Source organism: Lepidochelys kempii, chromosome 7 (assembly GCF_965140265.1).
Source record: "Lepidochelys kempii isolate rLepKem1 chromosome 7, rLepKem1.hap2, whole genome shotgun sequence".
Taxonomy (NCBI): Eukaryota; Metazoa; Chordata; order Testudines; family Cheloniidae; genus Lepidochelys; species Lepidochelys kempii.
This window is the reverse complement of record NC_133262.1, coordinates 4,660,734-4,688,074: the sequence shown is the minus strand read 5'-3', so window position 1 is coordinate 4,688,074 and position 27,341 is coordinate 4,660,734. Positions and strand designations below refer to the sequence as shown.

At 41.1% G+C, this 27,341-nt stretch overlaps 1 protein-coding gene across 5 annotated transcripts; it reads right to left on the bottom strand.

Annotated features, from left to right (window-relative positions):
• Window positions 1–661: 661 nt before the first annotated feature.
• CEP15 (centrosomal protein 15) lies at window positions 662–27,341 on the bottom strand. 5 transcript variants are annotated; one of them, XM_073350974.1, is made up of 5 exons: window positions 27,238–27,341; window positions 25,243–25,327; window positions 23,635–23,758; window positions 13,434–13,508; window positions 662–7,770 (listed from the first exon to the last, which is right to left on the bottom strand). In XM_073350974.1, exons 2-5 carry the CDS (start codon window positions 25,293–25,295, stop codon window positions 7,627–7,629), a joined length of 396 nt encoding a protein of 131 aa, XP_073207075.1. In that variant the 5' UTR covers window positions 25,296–25,327; window positions 27,238–27,341; the 3' UTR covers window positions 662–7,626. The 5 variants fall into 5 exon arrangements, with proteins under 5 accessions (XP_073207075.1, XP_073207074.1, XP_073207073.1 ...); XM_073350973.1 differs by having other exon boundaries at window positions 27,158–27,243; XM_073350972.1 differs by lacking the exon at window positions 27,238–27,341 and adding an exon at window positions 27,089–27,231.

The window sequence follows — 27,341 nt, the reverse complement described above, 5'->3', positions numbered from 1 at the left end:
TATTTCCAGGGAAGCACAATGACAAGCTAATCTACTGTTTCCTTTGAATTATCGTTGCTATTAAGTGATCACAAATATACAAAGATTTCTTTAGTTTGCTTTATTTTTTTTGGCATTGAGTTTGTGTCTGGCCCAGAACATTTTACTTTCCTTTGAAATATAAACGTTCCCCTATTTGTTCCATAGTTTAGACCTTCAATGAGCCTGCTCTGTCTCATTTCAAAGTTCCAGAAAAATGAAGGAGTAATGCTCCTTTTATAGCATCTTGGCTTTGAGCTTTCTTAAGCCTCATGTGTCTAACTTAGAGCAATTCCATCCTCTCAGATAACCAGTTGCTTCTGTTGTAAGAAAAGTCTTTGAGCAGAGGCAAAAACACATATTTTGTCGCCAACGCAAGGGGAAGCATGCAGTTTGGATAGAAATTTAAACAAAGCTGCAGGCATGCAATTCACTTAAGCAAATTAGCCACCAGAATCTATTATAGAGCAACAGTCAAAGAGCTTTGAATGACCCTACTGGGAACATATACACACTAATAATTGCAGATATAGAAATATAAGCCTGGAAACAAAAACTGTTTTGTGACACAGCTGGGTCTATTTGACAGGTACTCATTGACTGTGGGCTTAAGCTATAAACTGACCAAAGAAACAGTGATTAATTTAAAGGAGAATAAAAATTATTTTTATTAATTTACAATATATTTACAAAACAATCATATGAAATCTGGCTGGGCTTGTATTTCTTTCAAGAGCACGATGTAAACAAACTTCTTGGTATTCCGTGGCCTTTCAAATAGGGGCCTTTGGTAAGTGCTATGATTAGGAATCAGGAGAAAGAACAAACCCAATAATTTTTAAGATCATTAAGAATTAAGGAAGGAAGGAATTAAGAATAATTCCTAGGTGAAAAGTTATGAAAGGCGATGATTAAATTCATTATTACTACATATGTAATATAGATCAGTGACAAACTCCTGTGATGTGGATCTCACAAAAAACAACCAGAAGATTATATATGCCCTGGGTGCAGGTTACAGCATTCTCAAGAGCTTTTTTAGCATTGTTTTTGAAAGAATAACAAATTCCCAATGTAAATGGTACTACATATTGCAAAGACAAAAACTTCACACTGCAGGAGGATCCAAAAAGGAATTGTTCTTGCATCTGTATCTTCCACAGGGGCATTTTAAAAATCCATATCCATATCTTGCTGGTAAGATGACACCTTAGATAATCAAATACTTAATTGTGTTGTTGTGAAACAAAAATGTGAATCCATAGATCACCTCCACTTTAGGTTTGGCAAGAATATGGGATTTCTTAGCAATAAACTTCTGAAATTCTGATCTCCATACAGCAGTTTAACTTTTTCAATTCAGCGTCAAATGAGAACTCAGGAGAAGGAATATTATTTTAAACAAGCAATTTTTTTTTTTGCAGCTGGTCTCTTGTATGTGTATTTACTGGGCCAAACTCAGCACTGCTTTGCACTTCAAACAACCCCCGTTAAATCAGTGGGATTGCCTTACTGGTCTTTTGGAGCCAGAATAGCTCCTTTTCTACTGTAAGCTATACATCTGACATAACATAAGAATACACAAAAGTAATCATTTTGCCATGTGGATCACTCCTTACTGCAACTTTAAAAACACGTTTTCCCTGGATCTGGTCTTTGGATACATAAGACATATTTATGAAATTTGTTCGCTCTATTTTAAAATCGCATAACTGCTTTAAATCTTTAGAGAATTCCTAAGGCTAAGTAATATCTTGTATCTTAGCTGTACATGTACTGAATTATTAAAATAATATGAATATTTTAAAAACTTTAGTTTTGTAGTAAATAATTTTTAAGGGCTACATTTTCAGAAGCAATTTCTAAGATTACACTCAATTTCAGAGTCAGATTTTTAAAATATTGTTTAATGCACAGAAGTCCAAACTGAGCATTTAGACATCTAACTACTTGAATTGCATGCACAAAAGCAGTTTGAGCATCACACCCATGTGCGTGTGTGTGTGTGTAAAACTGCAGTCTCCAGTGTAGAATCTAGCTTGAAGCCTGAATGAAAATATGGTCTTGAATATAAACAACCATGGATGCAATGCAACTAAAATTTAATAAAAACTCTTATTTTATAAATATCTTATACGAAAATAACAAAAGGCTCGAGAAAGTATTCAGGAATAAGGAATTTCTCATCCCAAAGAAATACCTAACTGCACTGCTTTCCCCAGTGATCAAGAAAAGTATACAGCTAAGGAAATGTGGTGGTGGAGGTGACGACGTGGGCATGAATCAGGCTGTGTTCTTAGGTCAGTACAATGGTTACTCATCAGAACATAAACTTAACAAATAAGGTGATTCAGTATTCCTTCTTATGAGACACACAAGCGCTAATCCACACACAGTAAAGTCATTTGTTTTCCCCATTGCTTTTCTCAATTAAGAATATTTTTCAGCCAGGAGCTTGTCATGGACTATGTGGCTTAAGTTGTAGTACTAGCAGTAAAAGGACCAGAAGGGAGAACCTGAGAGAACAGCATTTAGGGCAGCATGTGCTGAGTGAAAAAGCACTTACGAACTGAAAGGAAACTACATGGGCTAACTAAAAAAAATAAAAGGTGATGCGGGGTCAGAGATGTGGCTGACTACTTGGAATCATATGTTCCAAATAATGGCCCTGGCTCAGGACAGCATCCCTATGGCCCACCTTGATTACCATGCACATTGTAGGGAGAGTGGTCGCTTTGGATGAGCTATTACCAGCAGGAGAGTGAGTTTGTGTGTGTATGGGGGTGGGGAGGTGAGAAAACCTGGATTTGTGCTGGAAATGGCCCACCTTGATTATCATGCACATTGTAGGGAGAGTGGTCACTTTGGATAAGCTATTACCAGCAGGAGAGTGAGTTTGTGTGTGTATGGGGGTGGGGAGGTGAGAAAACCTGGATTTGTGCAGGAAATGGCCCACCTTGATTATCATACACATTGTGAAGAGAGTGGTCACTTTGGATGGGCTATTACCAGCAGGAGAGTGAGTTTGTGTGGGGGGGGGCGGAGGGTGAGAAAACCTGGATTTGTGCTGGAAATGGCCCAACTTGATGATCACTTTAGATAAGCTATTACCAGCAGGAGAGTGAGTTTGTGTGTGTATGGGGTTGGGGGGGTGGGAAAACCTGGATTTGTGCTGGAAATGGCCCACCTTGATTATCATGCACATTGTAGGGAGAATGGTCACTTTAGATAAGCTATTACCAGCAGGAGAGTGGGGTGGGAGGAGGTATTGTTTCATGGTCTCTCTGTGTATATAATGTCTTCTGCAGTATCCACGGTATGCATCCAATGAAGTGAGCTGTAGCTCACGAAAGCTCATGCTCAAATAAATTGGTTAGTCTCTAAGGTGCCACAAGTACTCCTTTTCTTTTTGCGAAGACAGACTAACACGGCTATTACTCTGAAACCTATTCAGGACCACATTTAAGCACAGGCTTAAATCCCACTGGAGTCAGTAAGACTTAAGCACATGCTTAAAGTTAGGCAACATTCCAGTGCTGTCTTGAATCAGGGCCAAGACACACGGCAACTTAAGGCACACAGGACCAACAGTAACCCTAGCAATATATTAGGGTGGTTGACAAGGTCTATTAAGTGCTGCATGAGCGACAGCATGATTGTCCTCAGTGCTGACAATAGGCCCTGAGCTCTGCGATCAAGCGAAGGAGAGAGAATCACCCCTATTTGTTCATCTCAGATGCCCTGCGGTTTGCCTCTCTGCCCCATTTCCTTTATTGTTCCACGTGGTCCATGTACAATCTCTGTATGTGCTAATTTCTTACCACTTTGGGTTACAGTGGTACAAGCAGTAACGTGCCCTCTTTTGCCTTCTCAGTTCAGGATGCTTTCCTCCTGTTCTTGTTCTATGGATTTTCCTGCATTGAATAGATATATTTCCTTGCAATTTTCCATGCACTAGCGTAGCTGTACTTCCGCTGCTTCCAAGACCATACCCTCTGAACAATATGGAATTTCAATTTCCTAAGTCTCTGAAGGGAGGATGAGTTTAGCATCATCAGTATTGTTTTCAATTTAAGCTTCAACGTTCTGCACACTATAAAATCCTTACTGAATTACAATCCAAAAGACCTAGTTTGGTTTAATTGATTGAAATTAACTAAAATAAATGAATGTTAAAATATCTGGAGCTGTTAACCACATAAATCAGACATCCTAAGTCTGGGAATGTGATTCTTTCCCTGAATCAACATTTCACAATTTCACCATGTGTTTAGTTGTCATTTTCAGATTAACTGAAACAGATATAAATTTCACTGTGGTTGAATACTACTTCATTATTTTCAAATTTCAGGGAGAGACTGTCAAAAGCACGAATGGGAGGTAGGAACTTAACTCCCATCCTCTTTCATTGGGAGCTTCTAAGGGGGCCTCTGAGGGTACGTGTACACAGCAAAGAAAAACCTGAAGCTGGCCCGTTCCAGGTGATTCGGACTCATGGGGTTCAGATTGCAGAGCTGTTTAACTGCTATGTAGCCTTCGGAGAGCCTCCCACCTTGAACGGTCCTGAGTCTGGGCTCCATCCTGAGTCCAGATGTCTACACAGAAGTGAAACAGCCTGCAGCATGAGCCCCACAAGCCCAGGTCAGCTGGCACGGGCCAGACACGGGTGTCTAGTTGCTGAATAGACATACTCTGGGAATTCGTACCAGCTCGGGCCTTGGCGACAAGATAGGCAGTGGAAATGCTTACTTTGTGAATCCTGCTGGGCCTTAGGCATGAGCTTGCTGAACAGCTTGGTGGTATCAGGACTTAAGGTGGATTTGCGCTTGAGCACCAACAGAAACGTCAGCACCCATGGAATTTAGGCACCTACTGGGTGGGGCAGCAGCTGACCACAAATTTAAGGATCTCAATTTTCAAGTTGGGCACATGCAATTAGTTATCTAAATGCTTTTGTGGATGTTGCCCTGAAAGTCTGTGGCAAGGCAGGGAATTGAATCCCGGTCTCTTGCTGCTGAACTAACCACTGACTCATCCTTCCTCTTTGGGAACCTAACTTCCTTTGCCCCTTTCAAAAAGCTCCCCTTTGATGTATAAAAATTGTTCCTTTTCTATCACTTCTGCATCTGGCTGGATTTACAATTTCAGAACTGAAAATCTGTACACACTACTGTTAAATCGACGGTATGGCTGAGAATCACTTTGTAATCTTATAGAACAAAATATTACCAATTTGTCTTTGTGACAGAACAATGAGTAGGTATAAAATTGCAACAGTCTCTATGCCAGTTTTTTTTAAGCTTTCTGCTTCTAAGATGAAAGCCTAATTTGATATTTTTGTAGTTATATAACAGTTCTAATATTTTGTGACATTTTGTATTGTGACACTATAGATGGAATTGTCATCGGACTGACACCCTTTACTGTTTATTCCTTAATTACAACTGTTAACAACACTGCAGAGAAGCGTGCTAATCTGCCATCACATATTTTGAAAACAACGTTATTGTTACAAACACCAACACCCACTCAACAGGATATTTCTAACATGGCAGTTTCTGTAAAAACTTATCAGTTTAATGGACATTTCAATAGAAAAAGTTTCATATAAACTTTGAACATGTAAAATCATTTTAAAGTGCAGCTAGGGGGAATTTTTTTTTGGGTGAATCTTTGAGTGATTTAAATTCAGCAAACTAAGAGCCTGATCTAGCAGAAAATAGCTTCTGCAGGTGTTGGCCCTTGCAAACTGTTCAGACTTCCTGTGGTCTCCAGCTGGAGAGGCTGCTCCCTATTTTGAGGGGCAATGAATTCCTCACTAACAGCCAGTCAGCACTGGATAATTAAATCCTATTCGATTAATTAAATTCACATAATGCTCTAGGTGCAAAATTCAGAAGGTGCACCTTCCTTATGGAGCAGTGTAAAGAGCTGTGACACTTATGCAGAGGTTGGTCATGGAGTAGAAGAAAGGTGCTGTTAGATCATACACCCATAACACAAAAATCAGATAAAGGGACAAGGTTACCCGCCCCCGCTCCAAACTTAATGGGGAGGTAGGGGAAAGACAAACCCCTAACAGCAAATAAGGGGGTGAGGGCTCATCATTCCTAATAGTTCCTGGTAATTAATTTGGTTAGCCTATAGCTGACTGGAGTGGTTTGTGTGGCCCCATTTCATAACTATGTACATGAATTCTTCTTGCCCTAGGGAAGTAGTAACCACCCTTTATTGAAATTGGTTTCTATTGATCCTCTTGACTCAAATCCCATTCTAGAGGAAACCCCCCCCCCCCCCAACGTCCACCATGCTTCCTTGCTATGGAAGAGTGAAAAAGCACAAAGACTTCTAAGTAATTTACTTGAAAAGATTTCTCTCCGAATTCGGCCTTTCAATATATACAAACATGAGGAAGCAATGGACGGTGACTCCCAGGCACACTAATTTATCAAGGGGTTAGCCTCAGACTGTAAGCTATCTGGGGCAGGGACTGTCTTTTTGTTCTGTATTTGTACAGCACCTAGCACAGTGGAGTCCTGTGACGAAGGCTCCTAGGCACTCAGAGAATACAAATAATTAACAATATGCAAGCAAAAAAACACCGGCTGGCCTTCCATGTTTGTAGGCAGAGGCTGAGAAACTGTCCTCAATCTGCGATAGAAAGCAAGCACCCCCCCCTTCTTATTCCAGTATCTGTGATCTTTGGGACGCTCAGTTGGGCTGACTTTCTGTCTGGTTCCTCCCCACCTCCCATGTCCTAATCCATAAATTGTGTCTCTGGCTTACATTAACAAAATGAAAGTGACACAAAGCAATAGCTTAAAACTACAAAGGAAACATGGTCAAAATATAATCCTAATGTTTGTTACTTCAATGTCTGTAAAATGAACTTCATGGCTGGATTCAACCCAAATTCGCATTGGCTTCTGCTTTCGCAAACCAGGCACAGAACCTAATATGGGAAGTCTGCAGCAGTGGTTAATGGAACAGAAATTGCAATTGCTTATGGGCAAGACCAACACAGCCCCTCGCCATCCTCCTCCCCCCTAAAAAAATCAGTGTCACTGACATGGTCAGGGAAAACAGGGGACATAAAGATTAAATATGTGCCCTCTCCACCCTTTACCACTGGGCTCCTATAGAGGATACCAGCCATAAACTAAAGCTTTCCCCTCAGCCTGATGTAAATTGCCTGCCTTTCCCAGAATAAATTCCCCCCATGGCCAAGGAGGTTCAAGAAAATAAAGGTAGATTCATATACAAGGTCCTTAAAAATACAAAAGTGAAGGATTATACATAACCTAAAATTCTTGTCATCTTAAAGAGGCTATTGTACTGGTGGGCTTCCATAGACCAGTGTCTAACTTCTGATCTTATAAAGTCACTTTCAAGAAGGACTATTCCTCCCACCAGGAGAAATGTTATTCTGTGCCTCCTCAAGCTGGCAGACTACAGTTTAGCTGAACTCTTCCACACAGATACAACTGGAAAAAAACCCATCAAACATGATTCATTTTCATATACATAAATTTAAATGGCAATTTAATGGCCTGACACACTGTTGTCCGTATAGCATTATTTTGCCCATTGAAGTCAAAGGTTTTCTCTTTATCTTTGTGCAGCTCCTTCTGGGTGACTTATGTTATACTTTGTAGATTTCTTTTTCTTAAAACCAACAGGCATTTGTGCTCTTCCTAAAAGAAACTGCTCCCACTTAGGAATAGATTCTTCTACTGATGCCCAATAGAGAGTCTAAGAAAGATATGATACAACAATAAGCAATTTAACTTTGCTTCACAATTTAATCTATCAATCAATTTTTCACAAAACACCACACACATACAATGTGTTATTAAAGCTTGCCTTACGTGTGAAGCAATTCAGAAAAGGCTGAACTATTTGGATACCAAAATTCCAACCCCTCACTTAAACAATGTAACAGAAGTTGGCAGGATTTCACCTTCTAGAGTAAAAAGAAAAGGAGTACTTGTGGCACCTTAGAGACTAACCAATTTATTTGAGCATAAGCTTTCGTGAGCTACAGCTCACTTCATCGGATGCATACTGTGGAAACAGCAGAAGACATTATATACACAGAGACCATGAAACAATACCTCCTCCCACTGTCCTGCTGGTAATAGCTTATCTAAAGTGATCACTCTCCTTACAATGAAAATCAAGTTGGGCCATTTCCAGCACAAATCCAGGTTTTCTCACCCTCCGCCCCCCCCCAAACTCACTCTCCTGCTGGTAATACCCCATCTAAAGTGACCACTCTCTTTACAATGTGTATGATAATCAAGGTGGGCCATTTCCTGGAAATGGCCCACCTTAATGACCCACCTTATCATACACATTGTAAAGAGAGTGGTCACTTTGGATGGGCTATTACCAGCAGGAGAGTGAGTTTGTGGGGGGGGGGGGGCTGGAGGGGGGTGAGAAAACCTGGATTTGTGCTGGAAATGGCCCAACTTGATGATCATTGTAAGGAGAGTGATCACTTTAGATAAGCTATTACCAGCAGGAGAGTGGGGTGGGAGGAGGTATTGTTTCATGGTCTCTGTGTATATAATGTCTTCTGCAGTTTCCACAATATGCATCCGATGAAGTGAGCTGTAGCTCACGAAAGCTTATGCTCAAATAAATTGGTTCGTCTCTAAGGTGCCACAAGTACTCCTTTTCTTTTTGCAAATACAGACTAGCACGGCTGTTACTCTGAAACCTTTTAGAGTAAGTTATGCAGTGATGGAATGTGCCCTCCTGTGGTGGATAATATATTAGAAAGGGAACTCATGATGATAGGATTCATGTTCATGGAATTGTAGTCATGTTTCTATAAAACAAACATTTTCTAGAGCCTAAATATTATTACAATCATAGTTTAGCAGTATTTAAGATAAAAATAAATTTGCTGTTTAATGCTATCAACAAACAAGTAGTGCATTAATTTGAGGATGGCTCAAAAATATTTGTGAGCTAAATTTTGCAATGAATAAATCCATGATAATGTAATTGGTTCCAGTACTTAGCTCAAGAAAGACAACTGCACAACCAGCTATCCTGTGGTCTAAGAAACAGAATGGTAGCCAGAAGTTCCTGATTTCTAACTACAGCTCTGACATGCACTTGTTCTAGGGTCTTGGGCAATGTTCCCTCTAATTTTTGACAGGCCGTGTGCGCAAAAAAATGTCTTCTGTGCAAATTTTTGATGAGCTGTGTGCGCAAAACATTTCTTCTGTGCAAATTGTGCTTCTGTGCAAATTTTTGTGCATGCAGTGTTTCACCATGTGCGTGGGGTTTAGGATCTGTGTGTGCACGCACACATGCACAGCTTAGAGGGAAGAGTGGTCTTGGGTAAGAGGTGTAACTTCTGGGTCTCAGTTTTTCCAACTGAAGAACAGAGATAAAATTCCCCATTTTCACAAGGGCATCCTGAGCAATATTTGTTAATGCTTATGGATGAAATCATACAATTGATACTACAGGCCACAAAAATACTTTAGTTAAGAGTTGGAGACACAGGTCCAGATTTAGCAAATAATGTGCTTAAACTTTAAGCATACTCTTAAATGCTTTGTTCAATAGGGACCTATATTTACCTGGAAATTGCTTTTTCAGCAAAACATTTGTACAGATTTTGAACACATATATTTAGGCTTTTTTAAAAAAGAAAAATCAATTTTTATTTACCTAAATACATATTTTAATGCACATATCAGATACATCATAAATTGCTTCTTTGGAAGTGCTGGACTATTGGGTAACTATTTTGGTTCATATGTGTAACTCATATACACAGTTTCTATACATCATTTAGAAAATATGTATTTACGCAATAGATCTTGTTTGAAATTTTATGTGCAACCACATGAATCTGTACTTGGACTGCTAAGTTAAGGCGGCATTATAATCAACTGTGAAAATCAGTGTTGATACACATATGTATTAAGGCCATGTGTTAAATATCCTTTGAAAGTTTTACTGGAAGGAATGTGGACAGTCAATTTTGTCAGGTTTCAGAGTAACAGCCGTGTTAGTCTGTATTCGCAAAAAGAAAAGGAGTACTTGTGGCACCTTAGACACTAACCAATTCATTTGAGCATAAACTTTCGTGAGCTACAGCTCACTTCATCGGATGCATACTGTGGAAAGTACAGAAGATGTTTTTATACACACAAACCATGAAAAAATGGGTGTTTTTCTCTCCCCCAACCCCACTCTCCTGCTGGTAATTGCTAGGATATAGATATTCAGGCCTGTCTGTAAAGGCCTATACTCTAAGAATTTAGGTGTATTCTTATGACTTGGCTAATTATAGAGGTATAAAAGAAAGAATCAAAATCACTATCTGCTGGTGTAAGGGCCTTCTCTTACTGTGACAGTCTGAGGCCCTGTTCTTAGGCTAAGGCCTTTGGCTAAGCAGCAGAGGCAGCCATAAGCTGGGAAGCGAACAGTCACATCCTCACATTCCAAACTAGTCATATTGAAATAAGGTGCTATTGGGCTGTTAGGCACTATCAGGACAGGATTGTATTCCTATCACCTCCAGAGAAAGGGAAGTGCCTAGAAAATGTAAAAGGAAACTTAGTTTGATAGCATCCTGTCTGGCAAGAACTCACTTATCAATAGCTGGGATGTGAAATCCTCATTTCTGTATTGTCTTGTCATTATAGTTCCCACTTTGCTATTGTTTGTCTGTATAATCTCTGTCTGGTTCTGTGATTGTTCCTGTCTGCTGTATAATTAATTTTGCTGGGTGTAAACTAATTAACGTGGTGGGATATAATTGGTTACATAATAAACTAATTAACGTGGTGGGATATAATTGGTTACATAATCATGTTATGATATGTTAGGACTGGTTAGTTAAATTTCAGGAAAATGATTGGTTAAGGTATAGCTAAGCAGAACTCAAGTTTTACTATATAATCTGTAGTCAATGAGGAAGTGGGTGGGGGAGATGGGAATGGGGGTAAGAAAATTGGAATCATGTTTTGCTAAAGGGGGAAAAGGGAACAGGGAATGGGAGTAAGGAAGTTGGAATCATGTTTGGCTAAGGGTAGGAATGGGAACAGGGACACAGGTGTAAGGCTCTGTGGTGTCAGAGCTGGGAAGAAGGATACTAAGGAAGGAAACTGGAATCATGCTTGCTGGAAGTTCACCCCAATAAACATCGAATTGTTTGCACCTTTGGACTTCGGGTATTGTTGCTCTCTGTTCATGCGAGAAGGACCAGGGAAGTAAGTGGGTGAAGGAATAAGCTCCCTAACAGTAATAGTTTATCTAAAGTGATCATTCTCCTTACAAATGTGTATGATAATCAAGGTGGGCCATTTCCAGCACAAATCCAGGTTTTCTCCCCACCCACGCAATTACAGACATGAAAGTTGCGATATTACAACAGAAAAACTTCAAAACCAGACTCCAGCAAGAGACTGCTGAATTGGAATTTGTGCTGGAAATGGCCCACCTTGATGATCATACACATTGTAAGGAGAATGATCACTTTAGATAAGCTATTACCAGCAGGAGAGTGGGGTGGGGGGAGAGAAAACCTTTTGTAGTGATAAACACCCATTTTTTCATGGTTTGTGTGTATAAAAACATCTTCTGAATTTTCCACAGTATGCATCCGATGAAGTGAGCTGTAGCTCACGAAAGCTTATGCTCAAATAAATTGGTTAGTCTCTAAGGTGCCACAAGTACTCCTTTTCTTTTAGACAATTTTGTATATGAAAGATATTTTTTCTTTCCTGCTATTTAGTGCCCTCTCCTTAAAAATATAAAAGATTAAATATGTGAAATTTTTCCTTGAAATCGTAACACCACTCTTCTGCATCTCACACAATTGGGTGGGAAGGATGAAGGCAAAAGTCAACACTGTTTCTATCAATAGTCACTATGAATTATCTGACTTTTGTCCATTTTATCCACATTGTAAAGGTATCTACACCCGATTTTTTTAAATCTGTACTGTTTTGTGTAATTGATACGAGATTTGTTCCGCAGAATTTACTATGCAATGGTATGTAATGCTTCATAGTGACTGAACCAGTACTGGAAATGTCAAAACTCTCTGGCATATGGGACTTCAGGCCTAATACAGACAGATGTTGCTAAAACAGAGCTGAGCTAGTACAGTCCATGAATAAGTGACAACTGTTTTAAATTATTAAGGACTAAAACTGTATTTGCGGCACACAAGCAGGCATTTATGACTTATGTAATCAGCATATCTCAGGGATAAATTTAGGCCTGGTCCTGCAAACACTTAGCTGTAGCACATGCATAGTCCTACTGAACTCCATGGAATTACGCCTGTGCACAAGTGTTTGCAGGATCATTCCCTTAGTATGACAGACTCAGCATAAATAGCTTTGTTCCATTTCTTCACTTTTAAGTAATTTGTCAGCTACCAGCATTAACTTTGTTTGCAAGTTGCAACTTAAAATATACTTTAAACTTTAATGCTATTTAACATTTCATTAATATAATCAACTCACTTTAAACAGCTTCATTTCCTGAGGAACTGTGTAGTATACAGTATCTAAATTTGAATTTTGCATCTGATTTTTATTTCGGTGGATGAGGGGAAGATAAGTCATATTTAGTGCCCAACAAATCCAAAAAAGTGAGTGCATCACATCCCTATTTATTTTAAAGTGATATGACCACTAAAATAGCATGCTGTCACATCTGTCACTGTAACAGAAATTTTTAAAGTATAGTTTGGTACAATTTTTTTCTTCTACTAAACACTCAGGACTTCAGGATATTAATTGAATGATGGCACTCACTATAATCAGGGCCCCATGTATTTCACCATGGCAGAGTTCACCCTTTTCTGCAGACTTGTGCTCCAGAACCTCAATTTTAATTTTAAAAAAAATTTGCTTTTGCTATTGTGGTTGGAAAGAAAATCTTGAAAATGTGAACTAACTGTGACTGCTACAGTGATATTTTCACATGTTCCCAACCACCCTTACACAATAGCTCTGACAGGTGTGAACTTCCCCATTCATCTTTATGGGCCGTTGACTCAAACATAAAAATGACAATCTGTGGTGTATTTAAAACTGGAAATGTAAAGACAAAGTAAGGTAAGTTGAATTTAATATCAAAAAACGCTATAGGGGCTGTTATGATCCTTAAATTATTCATTTTCATATTTAATTAAATAAAAAGCTCCAGTCAAAAAATATCTGAATCTGCTAGAGAATTTCCCCTAGGCTACAGCAGAATCTAAGGACCTTAGCCCAGAATTTAGGTTCAGCCAACTGCACAGTACACAGGCCCTTGGCTATACCAGTCAATTTCAAAATCAATTATTTTTACTTTACGAATATGCTTCAGAAAAAAAAGGGAACTATTTTGTACATAGCAAGTGAAAGGATGGAGTTTATTTCAGGACTTACTTCAAGCTTAACAATATCAGGATGTGGCTGTAGGTGTACTCTTGCTTGCAACCTCTTTTCTGCTGCTTCTATATCCTGTTTAAAATAACAGTTTGACAAGTTACAGGTGACATTAACAGGCAATATATATTTAATTGCCTTTTAAGTGAACTTATTTCTCCTAAGAAGCACTGGATTTGATATCCCTGGAATTGAAATCTTCTGTTTAGCCATAGATCCTGCAGCCTCTTATTTTTGACAATAACACTAATATATTGGAGGTTTTGCAGGAGCCTTTCTTGCATTTCCTGGCTGTAAGAATTATTTTCTTTGCCAGAAGTGTTCTGACAGACAGCACCTACTACATATTTAATCTCTCCATACACAAAGGTAATTTATAGTTAGACTATGTTCCTCATGACAATACAGAAAAAAAGGAGCGTGGTATTCGCTGTGCTGAGTAGATGAACTGAAGCATGTATTCTATCTACTGTAGCTTTAAAGTAACTAAGCAAATTTGTTCAAGATCTCATCTTCCCCAAGACAAAGATGACTTGCTAATATGCATGCATAACATGTGCACAAAAATGTAGAGATGCAGCAAGCTGTTCACCAGACATTCAAACTCGGATGAGAACACACCTCTCTTAGATTTCTTGTAAAATCTGCACATGGGCTTCCACTTGCCCAGTAGACATGTGTTGGGTTCACAGAGGCCTAGACTCAATTTGAAAAGACTCTTTTAAATTGTAACCCTTTCTTGCAGGCTTAGTTCCACAGCCAAGCACTGAAGAGACCGAGTGCAGGGCTTTCGGGCAGATGAAGAGATAGAAAGGGGCATGGGAGATGGGTGTGAAGGAGCCAAAGCAGAACGGGGGGTGGGGAGGGAAGCATAGCAGATGGCAGAGTTGGGAGCAGAAAGCAGGTGTGAAGAGTACAACATAAAAAATAAATGAGTGAGGAAATTCCCCAAAGGGACTTCCCAAAGATATACTACTCAGAACAGTGAGATTCTGAAGGAGCAGGTCTACAGGAGAACCCAAACACAATTACTCATATTGAGTAGTAGTCAATTGCAGAATCTGGCCTAAAATTAGTGTAGAGCATGATTAAAAGAAACTAATAGTTCTTAGCAGAAAGTTCTAAGCTAAAATCAAGTTACAATGTTCATCTTTATTTAAAATGAATGAAAATGTATTAATATTTGGACTGGTTTTATAGCATATTTATAGTGATTTAACTGTATGCAGATAGAAGAGAATAAGATTGAAAATATCATCCAAGCAGTTTTTTGTTTGGTCTTTCTACAGTTTTATCAGTGAACCTAGTGCTTGTTTGAGGTGGCTAACTGATCTCTGTGGAAGGATCGTATAAGGTGCTACGCTACTTAAATCCTGGGATTGATAGGTGGAGCACATCACAGTAACGGAAGGCTGCCTTTTCGCATTAAGGAGAGGTCACAGGACCAGAATTAAGTACAATGGACAAAAAACAAACAGGATTAGGGGTGCAGATCATAAGGTCGAAATGAGGGAATGAGAAAGGGACATGGAACAAATGACACAGGGGCGCCATTTCAGATTTTGGTGGGGGAGGAGGGGACTTTAACTGTGGTTCCAGGGGCTACTCAGGCATCTAAAAACTCTAGGTTTGTTTTTTTTTGCAGATAATAATTTAGAAATTAGCTGATAGGAGCACTGTATCTAATTTCTACATAAAAAAAGAGGATTAAATAAATATTAGACCCACTCAGCTCTAATACTAACATGTTCTCATATCTTGTGTCAAGTCACTTCTTAAGGGACACTGGTTAGGTTTAAAACTGTAATGTATATTCTTTGTTACTAACTCTTGAATACAACTGAAACAATTGTAGAAAAATCCAGATTACTTTCTATCACTTTTTTGCAGTTCATCAAGCTTGGAATAGATCATTTAACTTGGGAAACATCCTACTAGGGCAAGGCCCCGAGAGTTTAGAATACATCTGCCGGGGCTCTAGGGGTGTTACCTCACTACTACTAATAGACTAGAAAGGGACTTCAAACAGGAGTGAAACTGACACTTTTCAGTCACTTTCATAGTATTGCCAACCCCAAATGTTCAAAAATCATGAATCAGGCTCACCAAAAATCAAGAGATTATGTAAAAATGACAGCTTTGGGGTTCTTTTTATTTGCCTTTTGGTTTTTGAGCCTTTAGGGTGTATTGGGGTCACATATTTAAGTTTTCTCCATAGCCATAAGGGCTAGAAACTTCATTTTTCTTTCAGAATGAAGGCTGAAATCATCATATATCCACTTGACTCCAGGAGCTGGGACTTTAAGGAAAGTAATTAGCATGAGACTCATGACAAAATCATGAGATTTGGCAACACTGCTTTTACTTCTGTTTAAGGGCTAGTTACTTTCCAGAAGGCTCTTAAACGCAACACTACAGTGATTGAGTTGCAGTTCTCACAGGAGACTATTTAAAACCAAACAGCAAGAGAAGTCTATATTTTAAAGTTGAGAAAAAAAACCTGACACTTCTGAGGTATATCAGGGCCACTGCAGGCAGGAAAGGAAAATAAACAGGCACCGGAGCTCTGGGCAGCTCTTCCTCTAGAAAGAAAGTTGGAGAGTCAAATCTTCTCGTCCTTAATCTAGTAAAACTTCTATTGTCAGCAGTGCCTTCACTCACATATATCAATATGTGCTTAATAACTATACATTTCATACTTAAATATCTGAGCCATCTTATCCAGGGCTACACATTTCATACACATTGGCTCAGGAACTATATTTTCTGGCATGTTCTGAACAGTGCTGAGCACCACAGATAATGCCCAGTGAATAATACAAATCATGACAGTAATTGTCAACTTTATGGACTCTGTGGATGCAATTTCTGTTTTGTTCTGGAATTGGCCTGGATACAGTTGAAACCATAAGAATTGGAGGCATAAACACATCCGATACTTATACAACACTTTCCGATTCCTTCCTTTTCTGGAACTCAGAACAAAAAATGACGAAACAGAGTGGTTTTTAGTTAAAATGTAAAATTGCATAGCAGCCATGGCTTGACAACACTACAAAGTCAAGTTCTCTGTGTATGCACAGGTATACCATTAACAGCACCAGGCAAGCTCCCCCACACTTCACCAACATGCCTTTGCCATGGCCTGGAGCAATTACCTGTCATGGCAAAAAGGTGGATCAGTCTCCATTCAGTCCTGTCTATTTGGGTTTTTATGCACCACAGTCCCCTCAGAGCATTTTACTCCCCCTATGACTTCTTCCTACAAGTATTTACACAGGAAGGCGCAAAACAGACCAAGATCACTATCTCTGTGGCTACTTAATTTTGATACAGGAATGTTTATGTAGGAAATAAATTACTTTCAGCCAAGGGAAAACAGCTGTTGTACACATTTTAGTAGAAAAGGTCACATTGGCATGGCCTAGATATCAGATGTGTCTTTTTGTTGCTCCACTCCGGTTTGTATATTTGTAGTCTATTGTAATTCAGAAAACTGATTTAATGACAGACAGTGAAAGAAATTTTTGCTGGAAGGTGCAATACGCCTTGGAAAAAAACTGAGGCCACTGAAAAATTAGATGGCACCTTTGCATGTAGCTGGTGGCTAGAAGGTGCCTGTTGTGGCATTTTTATTTTTTAAAAGTCTGGTGTTGGGAATTTACATTTTCTAATTCTCTCCAATTTATCTGAAGTCAGCAGCGTAAACACCTTTGACAAGTAAAACAGAATCTAGGATACTACAATATTAAGCACGAGTCTATCCCATAACCCCGTTTAAAATGGCCAGGACTACAAGAAAAACAGTTCAAGTCCCTTCCCAGAGGTAAAAATGGAAATTCTGATGCATACATCACTATTATGGGGCCAAATTCAGATGTCATTTACACTCGTATAATCCAGACTTACACCACCATATATGAGATCAGAATTTGGCCCAAATTTTATGCTAAAATGCTCGCTCTGTTACATCACACATCCTAAACTTTATACTTTATGGTCTATACTAAATATCACAGTAATACATTAAGATTTATGAATAACAAGGAAGAGAACAGAAAATACTACATACATGGGCAACTGGAGGGATCACTTGATGATTCCCTGTTTTATTCTTTCCCTCTGGGGCACCTGGAATTGGCCACTGTCGGAAGAGAAAAGGAGTACTTGTGGCACCTTAGAGACTAACCAATTTATTTGAGCATGAGCTTTCCTGAGCTACAGCTCACTTCATCGGATGCATACCGTGGAAACTGCAGCAGACATTATATACACACAGAGATCATGAAACAATACCTCCTCCCACCCCACTGTCCTGCTGGTAATAACTTATCTAAAGTGATCATCAAGTTGGGCCATTTCCAGCACAAATCCAGGTTTTCTCACCCTCCGCCCCCCCCCCCCCCACAAACTCATTCTCCTGCTGGTAATAGCTCATCCAAAGTGACAACTCTCTTCACAATGTGCATGGTAATCAAGGTGGGCCATGTCCAGCACAAATCCAGGCTCTCACCCCGCCCCTTTTTTTTTTCCCCAGGGACACACACACACACACACACACACACAAACTCACTCTCCTGCTGGCAATAGCTCATCCAAACTGACCACTCTCCAAGTTTAAATCCAAGTTAAACCAGAACGTCGCGGGGGGGGGGAAAAACAAGGGGAAATAGGTTTGAATAGAGACTGGGAGTGGCTAAGTCATTATGCAAGGTAGCCTAAGTTAATTGTATCCAATTTGCAAATGAATTCCAATTCAGTAGTCTCTCGCTGGAGTCTGGATTTGAAGTTTTTCTGTTGTAATATCGCAACTTTCATGTCTGTAATTGCGTGACCAGAGAGATTGAAGTGTTCTCCGACTGGTTTATGAATGTTATAATTCTTGACATCTGATTTGTGTCCATTTATTCTTTTACGTAGAGACTGTCCAGTTTGACCAATGTAAATGGCAGAGGGGAATTGCTGGCACATGATGGCATATATCACATTGGTGGATGTGCAGGTGAACGAGCCTCTGATAGTGTGGCTGATGTTATTAGGCCCTGTGATGGTGTCCCCTGAATAGATATGTGGGCACAGTTGGCAACGGGCTTTGTTGCAAGGATAAGTTCCTGGGTTAGTGGTTCTGTTGTGTGGTATGTGGTTGCTGGTGAATATTTGCTTCAGGTTGGGGGGCTGTCTGTAGGCAAGGACTGGCCTGTCTCCCAAGATTTGTGAGAGTGTTGGGTCATCCTTCAGGATAGGTTGTAGATCCTTAATAATGCATTGGAGGGGTTTTAGTTGGGGGCTGAAGGTGACGGCTAGTGGCGTTCTGTTATTTTCTTTGTTAGGCCTGTCCTGTAGTAGGTGACTTCTGGGAACTCTTCTGGCTCTATCAATCTGTTTCTTCACTTCCGCAGGTGGGTATTGTAGTTGTAAGAAAGCTTGACAGAGATCTTGTAGGTGTTTGTCTCTGTCTGAGGAGTTGGAGCAAATGCGGTTGTATCGCAGAGCTTGGCTGTAGACTATGGATCGTGTGGTGTGGTCAGGGTGAAAGCTGGAGGCATGTAGGTAGGAATAGCGGTCAGTAGGTTTCCGGTATAGGGTGGTGTTTATGTGACCATTGTTTATTAGCACTGTAGTGTCCAGGAAGTGGATCTCTTGTGTGGACTGGACCAGGCTGAGGTTGATGGTGGGATGGAAGTTGTTGAAATCATGGTGGAATTCCTCAAGGGCTTCTTTTCCATGGGTCCAGATGATGAAGATGTCATCAATATAGCTCAAGTAGAGTAGGGGCTTTAGGGGACGAGAGCTGAGGAAGCGTTGTTCTAAATCAGCCATAAAAATGTTGGCATACTGTGGGGCCATGCGGGTACCCACAGCAGTGCCGCTGATCTGAAGGTATACATTGTCCCCAAATGTAAAATAGTTATGGGTAAGGACAAAGTCACAAAGTTCAGCCACCAGGTTAGCCGTGACATTATCGGGGATAGTGTTCTTGACGGCTTGTAGTCCATCTTTGTGTGGAATGTTGGTGTAGAGGGCTTCTACATCCATAGTGGCCAGGATGGTATTATCAGGAAGATCACCGATGGATTGAAGTTTCCTCAGGAAGTCAGTGGTGTCTCGAAGGTAGCTGGGAGTGCTGATAGCGTAGGGCCTGAGGAGGGAGTCTACATAGCCAGACAATCCTGCTGTCAGGGTGCCAATGCCTGAGATGATGGGGCACCCAGGATTTCCAGGTTTATGGATCTTGGGTAGTAGATAGAATATCCCAGGTCGGGATTCCAGGGATGTGTCTGTGCGGGTTTGATCTTGTGCTTTTTCAGGAAGTTTCTTGAGCAAATGCTAAAGCAATTACAGACTCCAGCGAGAAACTGCTGAATTGGAATTCATTTGCAAATTGGATACTATTAATTTAGGCTTAAATAGAGACTGGGAGTGGCTAAGTCATTATGCAAGGTAGCCTATTTCCCCTTGTTTTTTCCTACCCCCCCCCCCCCCCCGACGTTCTGGTTAAACTTGGATTTAAACTTGGAGAGTGGTCAGTTTGGATGAGCTATTGCCAGCAGGAGAGTGAGTTTGTGTGTGTGTGTGTGTTCCCGGGAAAAAAAAAAGGGTGTGTGTGAGAAAGCCTGGATTTGTGCTGGACATGGCCCACCTTGATTATCATGCACATTGTAGGGAGAGTGGTCACTTTGGATGAGCTATTACCAGCAGGAGAATGAGTTTGTGTGGGGGGTGTGGAGGGTTAGAAAACCTGGATTTGTGCTGGAAATGGCCCAACTTGATGATCACTTTAGATAAGCTATTACCAGCAGGACAGTGGGGTGGGAGGAGGTATTGTTTCATGATCTCTGTGTGTATCATGTCTGCTGCAGTTTCCACGGTATGCATCCGATGAAGTGAGCTGTAGCTCAGGAAAGCTCATGCTCAAATAAATTGGTTAGTCTCTAAGGTGCCACAAGTACTCCTTTTCTTTTTGCTAATACAGACTAACACGGCTTGTTACTCTGAAACCTGTCGGAAGAGAGGATACTGGGCTAGACGGACCTTTCGTCTGACCCAGTATAGCTGTTCTTATGTACATATGTGCAAGGTGGCCAAGTTAACAGTGCAGTAGTACTACTAAGTGTCTTCAGAGCTATCTCAGCACTTATTAAATACAGCACCTAAGCAAGGTGTTTAATCCAAGGCCTGAATGAACATTCTTAAACCTGACAACGCCTCCTTTAAACATGTTCGGGGGAAACATACTCTAACACAATTGTATAAAAATGCTGAATTAAATCTTTAAAATCCATTTTCTTCACATTTCATTTTTCCCCTCTTACTCAATAAGGATTATAAAGCAAGCTAAGTTTGAAGTTTCTAGCTTCAGCCATTTTTGAGCTATGTGAGCATAAAATTTCAATTGGCAGAAAGGGAAAGCGTAAGGGTTTTTTTTTTTTATGTTCACATAAAACTGAATTAATTTTATTTGCATTTCTGTTTTTTCTAAGTTTAAGCAAAAATCAACACCTCATCATGTCCGTGTATTTTTGAGTAGGCCAAATCAACAACTCCCCACATGGTAACTGTGAAATGTACAGTGCCTGGTATCAGGAACAATATTCTGAAGCTGGCACATAAATATGAACCGTTTTTTCAAGGCTCTAATATATTATTCTGCATGGATCTCTTTCCTGTTTTATTTTGTTATCAGAAAGCATCTGCAGTACTGCATGTCTGTTAAAGCTAGTATAAAATTAATATATCTAGACTTATTTATGCTGCTTTATCCTGCCAGACTATTTGTTTTGATGGTCATACATATGTTTTTATTTCTTCTATGAACACTAATGTTTTTGACACTTGAAAGAAATCATTTTGAGGAATATGATAGTAGATGGCAAATATCCTGCATAACTTCAAGACTACATATTTTTGCTATAGGTTTACATTAAATATCAATAACATTTACTATCATAATGAGCTTGTTTCAGTATGCACAAATGTAATCTGCATTTATTATGCTTGTCAACAAATAAGTGCTAATTTGAACCTTGTTTATAAAAACACATATGGAGAAGAATTATGGGGGAAATATAATGGGGGAAATTTGCCACCTCTGTACAAAGTCTGGGTATTCAGGCTCTAGATGAGTGACACACAGAGGGCTTGGGGAGGCCAAATCTACACATCAGCTGTTTCAGACCAAGGCTGGAATAGCAGCCACACCCATTCCAGAGGGTTTTGGCGTCACTGGACCCACAATCCCACCCCTATCCTATCCCCAATGTGACCTTATATGGGACCAGTGTGGAGATCCTGTCTTTAGCACATATCAGGTACACAGGCACCTTTGACTGGCAATTCTGCCTGTAGTCTCCAGTTGTGCAGCCTCTGTTTGGGACTTAAGTAGGCTGGAGGGCCTTGCAACACAGTTGAGTTTCATTCAAACTGCAGATGTGTCAAGTCTTGCCCCAGCACACACAGCTTGGCCAGAAATTTTTTCACAAAGATGAATCTTTTCACTTTCTAGAATGAAAAATTTGAGTTCTTGTCCCAATGGACACAGGAGGACATTCTGGCTGTACACGAAATAAAAATATGATTTTATTTTGTACAGCATCTTTCATACAAATGAGAGTCCAAAACACTGTGCCATATTAGACAGTAGAATTAAATAATAAGCAACAGCAAAGAGAGAGGGCATGTGCACGGAGGAAATAACCTACTTTTAAGTGATGTTCTATGAAGATATTCTTAGTAACAGACCCCCACTTTACAACGTGCTCTTGTGTTAGAGGGCAAGGGGAGACCTCTTCAGGTTCAAAATTCTAAGCTGTTGGTTCCAGCAGGGCGTATCACATGTCAGTCCCTGCAACCAAAATAAGAGCTTTCTATTGACCTAATTACCAGTTCCCCTTGAGGAAGAAGCCGAGATATATGCAGAATTTAAAAGTATACAGGAAGGTTACAGAACCCCTAACTCTGAAAAGTGCAGAATGGATGAGTAGGTGATCTGTCATAACATGTTCTAATCAAAGCAATTAAAGGGAAGTAATTTTCCCTTCTCCATAGAGGTGACAGATCCCCACCCTTGGAGACTAAAATGTTCCAGGGATGTCTTTATAAAACAAAGACACAATGTCACTGAACAAGATACTGCAACATCCAGTAGAAAAACAAGGTGAATATACCTTGAACAATAACAGTAAATATGTGTGTGCTGGACAAAGGTGATTTTAATAGGTTTTATACTCTTTTTCATTAAAAAAAGGAGGAAATGAAAAGATTTCTTTTGAACAACCCCCCCCAAAATCAGACATCTCAAAAATAAAAAGCTGCTAACTGGGAAAAGGTTCTGGTCATCCAGAGGTACTGACTTTCTCATTTCCCTGGGGAGTGCTCGATCCCTGCTCTGCCCCAGGCCCCGCCCTCACTCCACCCCTTCTTCCAAAACCCAACCCAACTCCAATCCACCTCGCCCCGCCTCTTCCCGCCCCCTCCCCTGAGTGCGCCCCACCCTCGCTCCGCCTCTTCCTGACTCCGCCACACCGCCTCCTGCTGAACAGCTGATCACCAGTGGGCGGGAAGCACTGGGGGGGAGGGGAAGAGGGAGGAGCTTATCAGCAGGGCTGCTGAGCACCCACTTTTTTTTTTTCTCTGGGGGTCAGCGCCTATTGGTCTTTCAATCAAATTTTAACTCCGGACTTGAGATTGCATCTAAGCAACAGTTTTTCATGAGTATTTGGAGAAATGTGGATTTGATGGGCAATCTCCTGGATGGATACAGAACAAAGATGGCAGAGGAAAAGTCTGCTCTTGTTTCAAATGGGGCTTAGCATGATCTTAGAATTGTAAGCCTGTCTGCAAAGAAAGATTCAGTAATCAGCCTTTTAGAATCAGTTTACTTGGGATAGGTCTACACAGCAATAAAACACCCTGTCAACTGACTTGGGCTCACAGGGCTCAGGCTGCAGGACTATAAAATTGCAGTATAGCTATTCAGGCTCAGGCTGGAACCCATCAGGCTCTCATGAGAAGGGTGTGTGAAACAGTTAGTGAGGTCCCAGGTTACAAAGACTTCTTATTTAATACATTTTGCACAAGTTCCAGAATCAGGACCCTAATATTATAAAATTAACCTGAAAAACTAAGACACAAATGTTTTTAGCCTGTAATCTATGTAAAACTGCATTTCACAATGTGCCACTTGACAGTCACAGAAACTTACACTTAAAAGTGCTGCATTTCTTTTATAAGCTGCATCAGCTGCTTGTGTTTGCGACATCTTTTCAGTCTTTTTGTCTCCTAGATGATTCTCCATCTGCTGTAGCAATACCGATCTCTGAGAGAGTCTACAAAGGAAAATATTTTAATAAGTGGGCAGAACACTTTGCACAGTAGCTAGAAAATAATAACCTTTTACCTTAACCAATTCTTTTGAAATTATAGGCCTAATTATGCCTGTTTCAGTGTGGGTGTGCTGAGGGAGGAAGAAAGTACAGGCAGACCCTTCCCGCTGTGTTCCCATGCAGTGAGGCAGACATAATGCTGCAATCAGCAGTGCTCATACATGAAGGGGGCTCACAAGCACTGAGTATCTCAGATGATGTGTGGCAGGAGGGGTTGAGGTAGTATAGGCACAGCACCACCCCTGCAAGTGCTCAGAAGCCAACACTGAGAGGAGAATGAGTAATATGTTTTCTGCAAGAAACGTAGCAAGAGTCAAAGAGCTCCCTGTAGAGTCCCCAGAGACCATTATACTTCTTGCCATATGCACTCATATTCCCTCCAGATACCTCCACTCAGGTGGTACTTGTGAGCCATCCTTACATGAGCCTTAGATTTTCAGATGTCTCATTTTAAACTAACCTATAAAACTCAACCTTACCCACAAGTGCTAATCTAGATAGACTCTGTTGTCACATAAGTTAGTAAATGATGGATGTGGTATAAGATGCACGTGATCATAAAATTTTGTTTGTACTGCAGCCAGAGTACCCCACCATTCTGCGAACAGCTGAACGGAATTCACTCAATGTAGCTGCATTTACTTACACTAGACGTGAACGTGACCCATGATTTTCAGAACAATTATTCTTTGTCAGTTTTCCCAGTCTGCAGCAACAGTACTCATCCAATGAAGTGAGCTGTAGCTCACGAAAGCTTATGCTCAAATAAATTGGTTAGTCTCTAAGGTGCCACAAGTACTCCTCACCTTAACTGATCACTCTTGTTATAGTGTGTATGGTAATACCCATTGTTTCATGTACTCTGTGTGTATATATATATATCTTCCTACTGTATTTTCTACTGCATGCATCCGATGAAGTGGGTTTTAGCCCACAAAAGCTTATGCTCAAATAAATGTGTTAGTCTCTAAGGTGCCACAAGTACTCCTGTTCTTTTCACTTTACAAGCTGAGTTAACCGTGAACTGAAGATGTATTGATATTTTAGAAATCAAAATGTGAAGAAAATACTATATTGAACTGAAACCACAAGTTGAGTTTTGGATGGCAGAACTCAAGCTACTTGAGTTGGAATTTAGTCAGGATACTGAGGTTAAAGGTCAGGTCCCCAGTTCTGCAGCTCATCTGGAAGACAACAGCATTGGCAGCACTGATCTCCCTTGTGGCAGACTGGGATACTGATTCAGTAGTTTTCAAAGGAAGAGTGCCCCCTATCGAACCACCAACCCCTTGTTTCAGCACTTAAATATTCTGTGGAGGTCTCCCATCCACATACTCATCAGCCAGTCCTGCATAGTTTGAGAGCTTTGGGAAGATCATAGCACAAGTTGCTACAACACAGGCCACAATCCTGAAACAAGTACTTACATCTTGTCATGTCTTCTAGCAAGCTGAACTTCTTGTGCTAAGTAGGATGCCATCTTTGATTACTTAACTAACTGCCAACTTTACTCTATTAAAGAAAACAAAGGAAAGTTAAAATTATTCCTCCAAAGATATACATGAATACTTATCTTTTAAGTATTTAAGAATGTTGCATATTAGACAGACCTAGTTACATGCAGGGCAGCTTCCTACCTGACTAAGCAACTTTTTTTTTTAAAAAAAGTGAAATTGGAGCTGTGTACAACACTATATAGATAATAGCACTACTGGATACTTTACTTGTTCAAAACACTGTATATACACATTACTAACTCGTGCTTACATCTCCTCTTGAATCTCATTAAACCCATTTTACCTACTAGAGAATGGCGGCACAAAGGCTTGATTTTCAGCTATGCAAGCTGAATGTGCATTTACGTGCCTCTACTATAGTAAAATGCTCATGCAAACTATGCATATACAAAGACTATTTAGATTAAGACCATGAGAAAAATACTAGTTTAGAGACACTGGAAAAAAGATGCATCCCTATTTAAACATATAGATAATTTAAAACAGTCGAATTATGGTAATTCATTTTATATACATGTAATTTACTATGTTATATAAAAATGGAGTGAAACCAGCACAGTCCCTCTGCTGTATAAATCAGAGGATGAAGAATTACACAAATGGTAGAATCTAAATCTAATTGTGGGGGTTATAATGAAACACCAAAAAACAATGTCCATATTGTCTGCTCTGCATGGAGCTTAAAGCTTTTCCCCCCAAAGACTAAGGTCTATCCTATTCTGTGGTCAGTTGTTTACCAAGCTCCACCTCAAAAGAGTCTGCATTACTCTAAAGTGCTTTGGGATCCAGCAGAATGAAAGTCACTAGGTATTCATAAAACGATGAACACAACTGTGTGCAGCAGATATCTGGGGGAATAAAAATATCAAGGGTCTGAATCAGCTAGAGCAATCCCACCCCACCCTCTAAATTTGCACGCACACAATATACTGCCAATTATCCGGATAGCATGGGCAAAGCGGATGTTATTCAGACAACTCGGGGGAAGAGAGCCTTTCAGCAGCGACACCGCCACGGGCTTGTCCTCCACCTCACAAGCCTGGCCAGAGCGTGTGTGTGTGTCCACTGCTCTGTTCAGGCCTCTGTATTATCGACCCCCCCTAACGTGAGCTCACAGGTGACAAGGAAAGGATTCAGATAATGGGGAAAACGGGACTCACCCCCACAGACAAATATTTTACCATGGGGGGTGGGGCGGACGGACAGGGAGCTGTTGCCTCCCACAGGGCAAGCCTGAAGCAGCGGCAGAATTGGCCGGACTGGAGCTGCCCCCCAGGCAAGTCACACTGTGGCTCTGCCTTTTGCAATGACTCCTGATGGACACCAAGGGCATCCTCCTTGAAGGTCCTCAGTGGATGCGGCGGGGGGAGGAGAACGGGCCAAATCACACTCTTCCCCCCCCCCCCAGTAATAAACGTGAGGTACTGGCGGTGCTGGGGGGGGGCACCTGCTGGCTGGGCCCAGCGCTGTCCTTGCCAACGGCCATAAACCTGGTGCCAGAGCCCCGGGCTCCTCCCCGCCCAGGCACTGGAAGCCCCCAGCAGTGCTCTGCCCGCACGGGAAAACAGAGCCCCCCCCCCTCAGGCCCAGCACCCCCATAGGGGACATCGATGGCGGGGGGGGGGAGGGGAGGTGACACGTCGAGCGCCTCAAGGCCCAGTGGGCGGGAAAGGCGCGAGGGCGGCGCTCGCGCCCGATCAGCCGCCGGGGGGCGGGGCACGCGCACGAGCAGGGGCGAGCCCCTGGGCTTCGGCACCTGAGGCTTCGCCATCCTCCTCTGCGGCTCGACCACTGCGTGCGGGAGGAGGGGGCCCACGGGACGTACCACTCCGCGCAGGGCCGAGCGTGCCGCCCAGCAGCGCCCCCTTCGGCTCGTCCGAGCCCTGCGGCCCACTGTCCACTTACCGTCACGCGGCCGGCGCGGCACCATGGAGACGGCAGGAAAGGAGGGGGCGCCGCTCCCTGCCATTGGTCCCTCCACCTCGGTGGGCGGGCTCAGGACCTGGGCC